A 13,882-nucleotide genomic window follows, 5' to 3' on the forward strand; every position below is an offset into this window, starting at 1 on the left:
ATAACACATATTTTCATATTATATATTTTCACAGTATCATATTATCACTTTACTGCTAGGACACCCTGTATAACTTTACTCCGTACTTCTCACTGCCTTTAAATGAAGTGCTATATCAACTGGTTTGTAACTTCTAAATCTGTGATGTCAATAAATCACATATTTGCCCAGCAAAAGCTTCTGTATTCTGTAATTGTTTAGAAGTGCTATCTAATCATAAAGTTGGAGATTATACCATGTAATGCCTTCATTTTAAAAGCAAGGAAGATCGAGGTCCAAAAGTGATAACAGAACTTGTCCTTTATTTCATTACCACCCCTGCTTCTTCTCAAGCATCATGGGAAAAGCACTAGCTAGTTAATCATTTCTGTAAGTAACCGTCATTGTTGTATTTAAGAATTGTCTCAGGTTTGCAGAGTTGTCCTGATCTGGAAATTCAAGCTGAACAAAGCGTAAGAAATGTATATAATCCTGGCCTATTTTAGTGAATAATGGATATTATTTAGCATTAAAAACATCTTTATAGCTATCAGGAACCTGTTTTAGAAAGGATAACTGCTATTTGACAGTTAAATAAAAGGAATGCGTGAGGTCATTCCTACCCATAATTCAAAACCCAAGTCAAATGCCGCCTACCTCTCAAAGCCTCTCCTAAACCTCGTAAATAGATGTGACCACTTTCTTTTCCAAACTCTAGTCTTTGGATATCTCCAGGTACTCAAATACAGTAAGTTATAGAGAATGATGCCTTCTTGAGAGTAGGTTTCATGTCTGTCTTGTTCTCACTGCATCAGTGGTGCCCATCCCAGGCTTTGTTTTTAGTTAACACTCAGTAAATGTTTATTGAATGAAATGTCCATATGCACCATAGGAGAATACTTTGTAGCTGGCTTTAATAAACAGTCCTTGAACTAAGAATTTTAGAGATTTAGTCCCAGTCACTCGCTTATAGCTTTGTAGCTGTGTGCAGGTCATTCAACTCCTCTGAGCCTTATCAGTCAAATGGGAATATGAATAATAGGAAATGAAGACCTGATTGAAAAAAAAAAAACCTTTGTGAAAGGAACACAAGTCTAAGGTGGTACTATCCCTCAGGCCCCTTGCTGCTTCCCACGCAGTACTTTACATGTATTAGGCAAACAAATACTTCATTTTTTCTAATTTAATTGAATAGTAATGGTATGTATATTATTCAAGTCAAAGTTTGGCCCTAGCAGTTGACAGATCATTGTTGAAGCCTGGAAATTTTACCAAGGGAAAATGAAATGATCTCCCTTGTGGAGGCTGACTCTACTACCCTAGGACAGTTTCATTATTGAACCAAGGATCAATGGAAGAGGAAGCAGCCTGATGCCCAGGGATTTTCTTGGTGCTTCCTCCTGGGCAGGCACATGCTGGACCTGGGAGGCAGAACAGGAACTTGCTACCCTCCATCTTCCCTCTCACAGGAACCACTCAAAGGAAAAAAGGAACCACTGCCAGAGGAACAGAGGTGGCTGAGTCAGGTCCATCCTGGCTGCTGGAGGATTGCCCCGGGGCTGGGATGCTTTGTATTCTCACCCAGCTACCTTCTGTGGCGTCAGTGACTTAATCTTTTCCTTGTGTGGTATGAGGAAACCAGCAAATGAAACCCAGAATAAAGACATTACCATGAAGGCTTTCCTTAAAATACATTTGAAAGAGTGAAACTGTAACTAGAAGAGTATTTCCAAGGCAAAGGTTATTCTAGCTTAGACCTCCTGGGTTTAGGGGATAAGAGTGGCCCTTAGATAAGAGTTTGAGCATGTTTGTTATAAATAAAGCCATTTCCCTAGAGCCTGGCAAGTTTTGCAGAAGGCATACCAAAATGTAATTGAAATGTGACTGCCTCTTAAATTGTGAGATTAATTTTACACTTAACAAATGCTTTAAAAAAATAAATGAACAAGTGGCCTTAAAGTTCAGGGTGTTAATATTTGAAATCTGCCCAATTTAATTAGCAGGGTCTTAGAGACTGTTTCCTTTTTCTCTGGTCAGTGTCACTGATCTAACACCCAATTTTCTTCTTGGTTGTGAGATAGAAATTAAATGTATTATTTATTTAGCTATATTGTCCTGAATCATATCTTCCCAGCATACATTTTTATTTCAGGAAATAGGATGCATCCATGTGGAATTTACTCAGTAACTCTTCCTAGTGACATTTGTGTGATCTAATTAAAGGACCTGACGTGGTCTCCACATGATTTACTTGCATATGATGCAGTTATTTTTAGTACTGTATTTACATTTTTAAAAACAAGAATGCACCTTCTTGATGGAACAGACATGCATTTTTAGATTCACAGACTCAAAAGCTATGGAACAGAACAGTTTCTTACAAATTGAGGCCAAATATCTTTTTTTGTATCAAAGAGATAGAAACTTGAGTCCAAAAAGAGTTAGTGGCCCTGAACTAAGGTCACAGGGTCAGTCAGTAATGGAACAAAATAAGAAACTAGATGGGTTCCCAATTCAAGGCTCTTTTTTGTCCCAGATTTTAAAATATAGGTGTGGTTTATATTAACAGTTTGTTACGACATCTGCAGCTTGTTAAAACAGTGATAGACTACCTAGCCACATAGCTACTTAAATTATCTAATTTCTGCATGAACATATTACAGTATATCATAGTCCCTGTAGCTACCTGCCCTGGTTTTTCTTTCCCTGCTTATATACTTATTTTTAATCTCGTGTGTTTTTTTAAGCCATCCTGAATCCTTCTTTGAATGATATAGTGTCTAAACAAATACTCAAAGTGATGCTTTGTATTAATGCTAATTACCTGTGTTTCCATAGTGTCTTTGACATATCAAAGATTTTAGCAATGTTAATTATCCTAACAGTATTTTGTCTTTTCCACCTATCAGAGGTAGCAGTAAAAGCAAACTTCCTAAATAGTTTGCCTTAAAAAAATTATCATTCTTTCATTGTTTCAGAAGGTAAAGACACTGTGCTCCCCATAATAAAAACCTTGAAATTGTTTCTGTTCAGCCTAAAAAATGACTTAGGAGTGTATTTAGTATCTTAAAATGGAAGACTGGCCGATAGGATTGAAATATTACCTAGGTATTTAAAAGAGTATTGTGATTTATGGTCAACTGGTTTTCAACAAGGGTACCAAGGGCATTCAGTGGAAAAAGAATAGCCTTTTCAATAAATGATGCCAGGACAGCTGGATAGTCACATGCAGAATGAATCTGGAACCCTACCTCATACCATATACATGTTAACTCGGTATCAATCAAAGATCTAAATGTAAAAGCTAAAATTATAAAATTCCTAAAAGGAAATATAGATGAAAATTTGTGTGATCTTAGATTAGGTTTCTTAGATATGACATGAAAAGCATAACCAACAAAGAAAAAACAAATAAATTAGACTATGAAAATTAAAAACTGTGTGTGTCAAAGGACACTGTCAAAGAAATGAAAAGATAATCTACAAAAAAGAGGATAAGATAATTTACAGAATGGGAGAAAATATTTATAAATTTTGTGAATATATCTGATAAGGGTCTAATTTCCAGACTATATAAAGAGCTCTTACAACTCAACAATAGACACAAATAACCCAATTAAAAAATGGCTAAAGGATTTGGTCAGACATTGCTCTAAAGAAGATAAACAGATGACCAATAAGCATTGTAAAGATGCTCAGCATCAAAAGTATGATGAGATATTACTTCACACCCACAGGGATCCTAGCATATAATTTTAAAATGGACAATAATTGTTGGTAAAGACGTGGACATTGGTGGTCGAAATGTAAAATGATACAGCTTCTGTGAAAACTTCTGGTACTTCTGTGGCAGTTCCTCAAGAAGTTAAACATAATTATCATCTGTCCCAGCAATTCTGCTCCTAGGTATATACCTAAGATTATTGAAAGCATATGTTCACACAAATATCTATGCACAAATAATAGCTTTATTCAAAATAACCAAAAAGTTGAAACAACCCACATGTCCATTGACTAGGGAGTGGACAAACAAAATGTGGTATAGCCATAAAATGGAATATTGTTCACACATAAAAAGCAGTGAAGTAGTATTACATGTTGCTAAATGGATAAAATTTGGAAATTTTATGCTACGTGAAAAAAGCCAGACATGAAAGCCATGTATTATATGACTCCAAATATCCAAAGTAGGCAAATCCATAGAGTTAGAAAGCAGATTAGTGATTGTCTGGGGATAGAGGGAAGAGAGGAATTGGGACTAATTGCTAATGGGTGCAGAGTGTCTTTCTGTGATGATAAAAATGTTTTGGAATTAGATAATGGTGATGGTTGCACAACATAGTGACTATACTAAAAACAACAGAAGTATATACTTTAAAGTGGTGAATTTTATGTTATATGAATTAAATCTTAATGTAAAATACTGAAAAATTTTAAAGCATGTGTACCCAAAGATACAGATGTTATGAAAGATTAGAGACAGATTATGAAGGATTTCCAATGCTAAAGAAGTGAAATAATTTGGTACCCTCCCAAAACCCCTATGACTGATAGAGAACTTTGTCTGTTCTGTGGCTTTCAGAGGATTAAGAAAAAGGCTCTGGTTTGGTTTTTACAGCTTGACAGGAAGAATCATAGTCATTAGATGGCCTTCTGCTCAGAGCCGAGGGATGTCATTAGAGATGTTATGCAAATTGAGATGATGAAACTAAATTACGTCCACTGAGTAGATCACCTGTAGTTCAGAAATAGCATAGGAGTTGGAAAACTAACAGAGGGTTGGGGTAGACTGATGGGATGTGATTTTTCTTTTTGAATGTAGTACAATCCAACAGGAGCTCTCCCTAGATTTTGTGCTAAAATAAGAGCATTTTCACACATTTTAATTGCTCTGTGATAACAGCAGTGTGAGCTCCATCCACAAACATTTATTATCTACTTAATTTTGCTTTAATTTCAGTGTAGCAAGCATTCACCTTGTAAGTGGGAGTAACTGTCCATTTAGTAAAAAGAAATCCCTTCTCACATTGCTAATCCTGTTCTGCATTTCAAGATTAATAACAAATGACCTTTATATTTTTCCATTTTTAGGTTGCATTTATAGAGTACTATTTCCAAAGTAGCATCTTTATGAACTGGAACCCCAATTGCTCCTTAAACAATAGTAAAGAGTATTTTTTTTAAATTGTAGAAGTTAAGGTTTTACAACATTTATAATCAGGATTTTAGATGAGACTTTTTTGCATTTATAAATCTTTAAGTACTTGGTGCTATAATGTTCATGATAAACCATATAGAACTGTCCTTGAGGTACATTTTAAAAATGAGATTTATATAACTTAATAACTATCTGAATTGTTCATTTATTTTCCAGACCTGTCATTTACTCCATCCTTTATAGTGATGCTACAGGACAGAGAGGAATGGATAAAAACATTGGTGAGCAACTCAATAAAGCTTACGAAGCCTACCGACAGGCATGCATGGATAGAGATTCTGCAGTAAAAGAACTACAGCAGAAGGTATGTAGTTTTGGTTTTGAAAGTTGTTATTTATCTTAGTAAATGGAATTTGAAAGTCTTATGCAATGGAAGAATATTATATTGTTAGTAAGTACCTTGAAGAACTAAAACACAGGGATATATTAATGAATGAAAGTTGAGATTTTTTTTTGCTATCTTTTTTAAAAACATTGTGAACTGTGGGAAGAATTCATTTAAGATGATTACGTTGAGGAAATGTGAAGAATGTTATCTTGCATAAATGTTTTTTAAATAAAATGACAAACTGAAAATCAGAAGTATCAGCTAGTTTTATTTTTTGTTTTTTTACATTGTTACTTGGCTGGCAGGAATGCTGTACAAATCTTAAAATATCCTGGAACTAAATTTGTTATTAACTTATAGTGGTCTTCCACTCTTTAACTGTAACGGTTTAAAGTAAACTATTTCAGTGAAATCTTTAATGACTTATCAGAAGTTTCAGCTTTATAAAACTACTCTTGTACACATAAAATTTCTGTTTAGTACTTTCAGTTTCAAAAGAAAGTAAATTGGAGGAAAGATATATCCAGACAAAAATTACTTGGTCTGTAGTTCCCAGGTACATGTCTGTTGTTGGTCAATGATCAGGTTTTCACCAATCTACAGCAAGATGAGAAAAATGAGAATAATGTAATGAACTTTCTATAAATACTAAATTTATTCAGTTTAAAATTTTGTCCTGTATTCTGATGCTGTTTCCATGTTTCCATACTATCAGAATAAAGGGCAAAATTTTATTAGCATACACATTTGTCAAACAATGATCATAGTTTTTTGTTTGTTTTTCATTACTTAGTGCTTTAGATGTTCACAGTACTACCCACACATTCTGTTATTCTCTACAAGGATTCACAGGAGTGAGTACCCAGTCATATTCAGAGCTAACGTTTATTATTACAGTGACATTGTAAAGATAAGCAGCCAGGCATTAATGGGAAAAGACATCAGGTGGAATCTAGAGGAGTTCGTATACAGGCTTCTTACACTCTTTCATTCATTTGAAGGGTCACACAGAACGCATCCTCTCTCCAGCTTAAAAAATTCACTCAACACATGTGCAGTGCTTCTGCACAGGGAATTCCATTTGAGGCTCAAGAGTTTGGGGCTTTACTAAGGAATGGTTACACAGGCACCCTCTGTCAACCAAAGTTTTAGATTCTTGAAGGGAAAGTACTTATTCACCTTAAATTTCATTGTACGGTCTAATTAGGAAGCTGGCATAGCACTTAGAACCTTATCACTTAGGAAGTGTTTTCAAATATCAAGTTTCTAGATACCAATCAAGGGCTAGCCTTGAAAATAGGCCTTTCTGAAGATAAATAGCCTAAGGCCTGCTATGTTATATTATTCCTGTATAGTCAGTTCGAAGTGGAGGATCTTTCGTTGGTTCCCTCAACTGAAAAAAATTTTAATAGCCTATGAAATTCTGAAGTCTAAGAAATATGCTAGCCACACAGTTCTTAGTTTCTTCCATAAATATAGGAACTACACAATTCCCTTCCTCCTTTCTATTTAATATACCTACTATAAAACTAGCTATAGTACTTACTTTCCTGCATTCCTTAGAAATTATCATTATTCTTTGTGATTCTCCTGTTGGTTTACAAAAGAATTCTTCCAGTTATATAGGTAAATTTATGGACTAGAGGTCTTCATTAGGGGTGCATAAGAAAAATAGAGAATGATAATGACAGGGCACTTTCTCAGTTATTGAAATGAAGTTTAGAATTTAGATTTCTTTTCCTATCCAGTTTAGATATAAGACATAATCACTTTTTAAAAAAACAAAATAAAACTTTCCAACTTTTATTATTCTTACTTTCCTATTAGGTTCACTAAGAAACTTCAACAATGCTATACTTGTTCTCAGAAAGTTAGGAAACACAGAATTAGGGAAAAGGAGTATTGAGATATTTTGGGTAAAGGCAGAAAGAGGAATTTCTCTATCTCCTCCTCTTCCTACACTGGTCAGTGGTAAGCAACTGAAAATTTTTGTAATTTAATCTCTTATCTGCCGTGGAAGAAGCCTTCACTCACAGCAGCAATTATCCTAAAGAAGGTAAAGAGAAATGTTTTTTGTGTTTCTCAAGAATAGGAGAAGAAAAAATATATACTGTATGTTCATATATGTTAAACTCTAAATATCCTGATTTTAGAAACATTAAGTGTCTGCTCTATACTGGGCCATTAATGAGGTTCTGAGAATACTGAAATAAAACATGGTTTGTGCCCTTAAGGAACTTTTCAATAAGTAAAAAAGAAAATCAGTAATTATTACCACAGCATACAAAGTGCTACAGTAGAGCTCTGTGCAGTATAATATGAGCACAGAGAAGAGGCACTTAACTCATTCTCGGAGGATCAGGTCATAAGCCCACTACCAAGCCCAACACGAGGTAAGATTAGGAAGAGTTGGGTAAATTAGACAAGAAGGGTCCTGTGAGCAGGAGGAGCATTATATATAATAAAAACTCAGAAGTGAAGGAAGGTTTGGTATGTTCTGTGTACTGTAAGGTGATCCTGTGGCTCCAGGGAGAACAATAGGGCAATATAAGAAAAGAAGCTGTGAAGGTAGATTAGGGCCTTAACATGATGACTATGACTAAGTAGTTTGTACTATATTCTTATTCATTCATAATTTACTGAAGGATTTAATATATGCTTTAGAAAAGTCTTCCTGACAGTGGGATAGATGATAGATAGGATAGAAAATAATGTGGATTTCACTCAACAAACATATATTGAGGCTAAGCAATGTTCTGAGACCCAGGAGTATAAAAATAAGTGGCAACCATCAAGTTGCACTAAATATATATATAGTGCAATATATACACACACATACATATAATTATATATAGTATCTATTAATATACATATATTAAATATATATGTATGGTATATTATACTTCAACTTTCAAAAGAAGAAATGAATGGAAGTCATTTCAAGCAATCAGAATGAGGACTTAAATTAAGCATTGGGGATGAATTGGGAGATTTAAGATTTATTTAGGCAATAGAATGGAAAGCAGGTGGCACCTGAATATAAGTCAATTCTGAGGGTTATGGCATAGATTCTAGGATAATACTTAGGTATCTGGAAGAGAAGATGGATTATTGGTGGTGCTGATGACTGAAACCAAGAATGGAGAAGGTTCAGATTCAATAAATGGGGAAATAAGATGTATAATTAGATTTTAGTTATTAGATTTGGTTACCTATGGGACATGCAGGTGAAAATGTCCAGTGAATGATTGCAAATACAGAGCTAGGAGCCTAGGTAGAGTTCTGAATTGGAGATTAGAGATACAGATTATAGAACAGCAGATTTCATTATAGTCTTGAATGTGTGTAACATTTACAAGTTAGAGTATTTAGGGGGAAGTACTATTTGAAGGACAGGAGGGTAAGAGGAAGGAAATAAGGCCCCAACCAGTTGGTCACTGGAATTTCAGAAGTATGTTAAGGAATTGATTATGAACAAGAGGAGAAATACAGGTTTCTCTGAGAACTGGAGGGAACAAGAGAGGAAAAGTATGTGCAGATGAAAATAAATTTGCAGATAGGAGGTGGAGGTGGCAAGATATTAACAGGATTATCATGTATGACTTGCAGCTGGAATCCAAAAAAGTCAAACCTATTTTAAAAAAACGCAAAACCAGAGAGTAAAATGGTGGTTACCCGGAAATTGGAGGGAGCAGATAAAATTGATGGTGTTGAAATTTGTAATAAGTGGTAAATAAACCATAGAGATCTAATGTACAGTATAATGAATATAGACAATAATATGTACTATAATAATTTAATGTAATAAATATACAACAGCAATCATATTACAATATATAAATGTATCAGTAACATACTGTACACCTTAAACTTGCACAATGTGACATGTCAAATTTATTCAATTAAAAAAAATCAACAAAAAAATAGAAGGTTTATCATATAAGAGTCTTTTTTCCTGTGAAATACAAGATGAGGTCACCTACTGAGTGAAGTAATTTTAGGATATTCTGTAAGTGGTAGTAAATAACTTCAGTTAAAAAATGAAAGAAGACAACAAGTTTCTACTGTATAGCACAGGTAACTATATTCAATATCTTGTAGTAACCTATAATGAAAAAGAATATGAAAATGAATGTATGTGTTTATGTATGACTGAAATATTATGCTGCACACCAGAAATTGACAGAACATTGTAAACTAATTGTACTTTAATTTAAAAAGAAAAAAGAAAGGAAATGAAAGAAGAAAAATGTTACATCCAGCCTTTACCATGAATTTTTGTCAGTCCATGTTTGTTGGTTATTTTTTCAGCAATGTTCTTAATATACAAGTGGAACAGCTAGGTGGCCAAATCCAGGATTAAGAGATTGTAGAGTTTAGAGTAGAAGAATTTCTGATTAGGTGACCAGAAAGTGCATACAAAAGCAATTGAAATTATATGCTTTGCAATATAAGCTAAAATCAGAAAGAAGCTACTCTAGAAGGAGTCCAATAGACTAAGAACAAAAAGGGGGTTTATGGCTGAAGTATTCATGAAGTAAGAGAACAGATACAGAAAGAGTAGAAGAATGTGAGCATTCAAAGGATGAGTTATTGTCAATGAGTAAATATTGATGTTTAGGATTTTCTGTCTTCATAATGAGTATGCTTAAAGAGCTAAAGAAAAACAGAATCAAAGAACTAAATGAAATCAGGAAAGCATAATATGAAGAAAATGAGAAAATCAACAAGATTAAAAATATTAAAAAAAGAACTGAACAGAAAATCTAGCTGAAATATGTAATAAGTGAATTGAAAATTTCACTAGAGGGGTTCAAGGACACACTTGAACTGGCAGAAGGAAGAATCAGTGAACTTAAAGACAGGTCATTTGAAAGAATGGAGTCTGAGGAACAAAAAGAAAAGAGAAAGAAAAAAGTTAGCAGAGCCTAAAGGACTGAGAGGACACTATCAAGTGGAGGAATATATTCATTGTGGGAGGAGAAGAGAGAAATTATTTTGAAAAAATTGATTATTTGAATAATAATAAAAAATTCCCAAATTTGAGGAAAGACATGGATATACAAATCCAAGAAACTCAACAAACTTCATGTAGGCTAAATCCAGGAAGTCTTACATTAAGACATACCATAATCAAACCATTAAAAGACAAAGATAGAACCTGGAAAAAAGCAAGAGAATAGTGACTCATTATGTACAAGGGAGCCTCAATAAGACAGTCAGTGGATTTCTCAGCAGAACCCTGGCAGGCCAGAAAGCAATGGGATGATATTTAAAGGACTGAAGAAAAATACTTATTAACCAAGAATTTCATATTTGGCAAAACTGTTCTTCAAAAATGAGGAGAAATTAAAATATTAACAGATAAACAAGTAGAAGGAGTTCATTATCACTAGACCTGAGCTACAAGAAATGCTGAGGAATGTCCTTTAAGTTGAAATGAAAGGATACTAGAGAGTAACTTGAAGCCAAGTGAAAATATAAAATTCTCTGGGAAAGGCAAATATATACACAAATATAAAAACCAGTATTATTGTAATTTTGGTTTATAACTCTGCTTTTTATTTTCTATAGGACTTTAATGAAAATGTATAAAAATAATTGTATGTCTTTATTAATGGGTACACAGTATATAAAGATGTAATTTGTGACATCAATAACAAAGTGGGGGTGGAGCTATAAAGGCATAAGATTTTTGTATACAACTGAAGTTGGTGTCGATTTAAGATAGATTGTCATAAATTTAGGATGTTATATGTAATCTCAATGATAACCACAAAGAAAATACAGATTATGCACAAGGAAATCAAAATGTGTCTCTACAAAAAAATCAACTAAATATAGAGAAAGACAGTAGTGGAAGAAATGAGAAACAAAAAGCTATAAGGCATACATACAATAAGGAACAAAATGATAAACGTTAGTACTTTTCTACCAGTAATTATTTTAAGTGTAGATGGGTCACGCCCTAATCAAAAGACATGGGTTAGCAGAATGGATAAAAACAACAGGATCCCACTATATGCTGTCATTAAGACTCACTTTAGATTTAAGAACATGCATACATTGAAAATGAAAGGATGGGAAAAGATGTCATGCAAAAAGTAACCAAAATAGAACAAGTATGACTATACAAATATCAGATGAAACTGATATTATGTCAAAAACTGTCACAAAAATAAGGAAGGACATTACAGATGATAAAAGGATCAAGTCATCAAGAAGATATAGCAGTTATAAACATATATGCTCTGAACATCAAAACTCCAAAATATATGATGCAAACATTTATAGTATTAAAGGAAGAAATAGATAGTTCTACAATAGTAGTAGACTTCAGTTTCTTAACTTTCAACACTTCCAGTAATAGACAGAACAACCAGACAGAAGATCAGTAAGGAAATAGAAGACTTGAACAACATTATGGACCAATTGGAACTAATAAACATATATAGACTATTCCACCCAGCAATAGCAGAATTCACATGTTTTTCAAATTAACATGGAGCATTCTCTAGGATAGACCATATTTTAGGCCATTAAAAATGACTTAATAAAAAAGATTAAAATCATACAAAGTGGAATGAAACTTGAAATCACAGTGGAATGAAACTAGAGATCAGTAGCAGAAAGAAAACTGGGAAATTCACAAATATGCAGAAATTAGATAATACACTCTTACATAACCAGTAGATCAAAGAAAAACTCAGTAGGGAAATTAGAAAATGTCTTGGAGACAAATGAAAATGAAAGCACAACATATCAAAACTTATGGGATGCAATGAAAGCAGTGCTGAAAGGGAGAAGAAATATCTAAAATCAGTAACCGAACTTTACACCTTAAAAAAGAACAAAGTAAACCTAAAGCTAGCAGAAAGGAGATAGTAAAGATTAGAGCAATGATAAACAAAATAGAGAATAGAAAACTAATAAAGCCAGTGAAACCAAGAATTGGTTCTTCTGAAAGATCAACAAAATTGACAAATATTTAGCCAGATTGATTAAGAAAAAGAATACTCAGATAACTAAAATCAGAGATGAAAGGGGACAATACTACCAATTTTATAGAAATAAAAAATTATAAAAGCACTATTAACAATTATATATCAACAAATTGGATAACCTAGTGAAATCGAAAATTCCTAGAAACACACAACCTACCAAGACTGAAACATGAAGAAATAGAAAATCTGAATAGACCTAGAATGGGACACTTCCTAACTCATTCAGTGAGGCCATTATTACCCTAATTCCAAAGCCAGACAAAGGTGCCATGAGAAAACTATAGACTGATATCCCCTAAGAATATATGCAGAAAATCCTCAACAAAATACTAGCAAACCAAATTCAGCAGCGTGTTAAAAGGCTTATACACCTTGACCAAGTGGGATTTATTCCTGCAATGCAAGGATGGTCAAATCAGTTAGTGTAATATACCACTTAAACAGAATATTGGAGGATAAAGACCACATGATCATCTCAATTGATGTAGAAGATTGATAAAATTCAATACCTTTTTATGATAAAAATGCTCAACAAACTAGGAATAAAAAGAAACTTTCAATATAATAAAGGCCATATATGAGAAGCCCATAGCTAACATAATACTTCGTGATGAAAGACTGAAAGCTTTTTCTCTTGAGCTCAGGAACAAGACAAGGATGTCCACTTTCACTACTTCTGTTCAACATAATAGGACTTCGGTGAGTCCTACCCAAAGCATTTAGGCAAGAAAAACAATATTTAAATTGGAAAGGGAGAAGAAAAACTCTCTCTGTTTGCAGATTACTTGATCTTATGTATAGAAAACCGTAAAGATTCCATCAAATAGACTGTTAGAAATAATAAACAAATTAAGCAAAGTTCTAAGATACTAAAGCAACTTTACATTATATACATTATTGTATACATTAGCATTAAACAAACTGAAAAGGAAATTAAGAAAATTCTATTTACAGTAGTATCAAAATGAATAATATACTTAAGAATAAACTTAAGTAGGTGACAGACTTATACACTGAAAACTACAAAATGTTCCTGAAAGAAATTAAAAGAGGAAACCAACATATGGGGGAAATCTGTGTTCATGGGTTGGACCCTTAATCTTTCATCATATACAGATGAAGTTAAACCAGATCAAAGACCTAAATGCAAGAGCTAATACTATAAAATTCTTAGAAGAAATCATAGGACTTGATATATACAACACCAAAAACATAGACAACAAAAGAAAAATTAGATAAGTTGGACTTCATCAAAATTAAACTTTTGTGCATCAAAGGACACTATCAACAGAGTGAAAAGGCAACCCAAGGAATGAGGGAGATCCTTGCAAATCATAAATCTGATAAAGGATT

General features: G+C 33.4%; 1 protein-coding gene across 7 annotated transcripts in view; it reads left to right on the forward strand.

Annotated features, from left to right (window-relative positions):
* Positions 1-13,882, forward strand: part of TANK (TRAF family member associated NFKB activator) — a 79,481-nt gene that overhangs the window by 26,080 nt on the left and 39,519 nt on the right. For 6 of the 7 annotated variants that reach the window (XM_015249904.3, XM_006196213.4, XM_015249853.3 and 3 more), the window contains exon 2: positions 5,354-5,501. In XM_015249904.3, coding sequence (XP_015105390.1) covers positions 5,403-5,501 — 99 coding nt within the window. In that variant the 5' untranslated portion in view covers positions 5,354-5,402. Of the gene's footprint in view, positions 1-5,353; positions 5,502-13,882 lie in introns of those variants that run through there. The other variant, XM_072961060.1, reaches the window with a different exon arrangement.

The sequence above is a fragment of the Vicugna pacos genome, chromosome 5 (assembly GCF_048564905.1).
Source record: "Vicugna pacos chromosome 5, VicPac4, whole genome shotgun sequence".
In the NCBI taxonomy this organism is placed as follows: Eukaryota; Metazoa; Chordata; class Mammalia; order Artiodactyla; family Camelidae; genus Vicugna; species Vicugna pacos.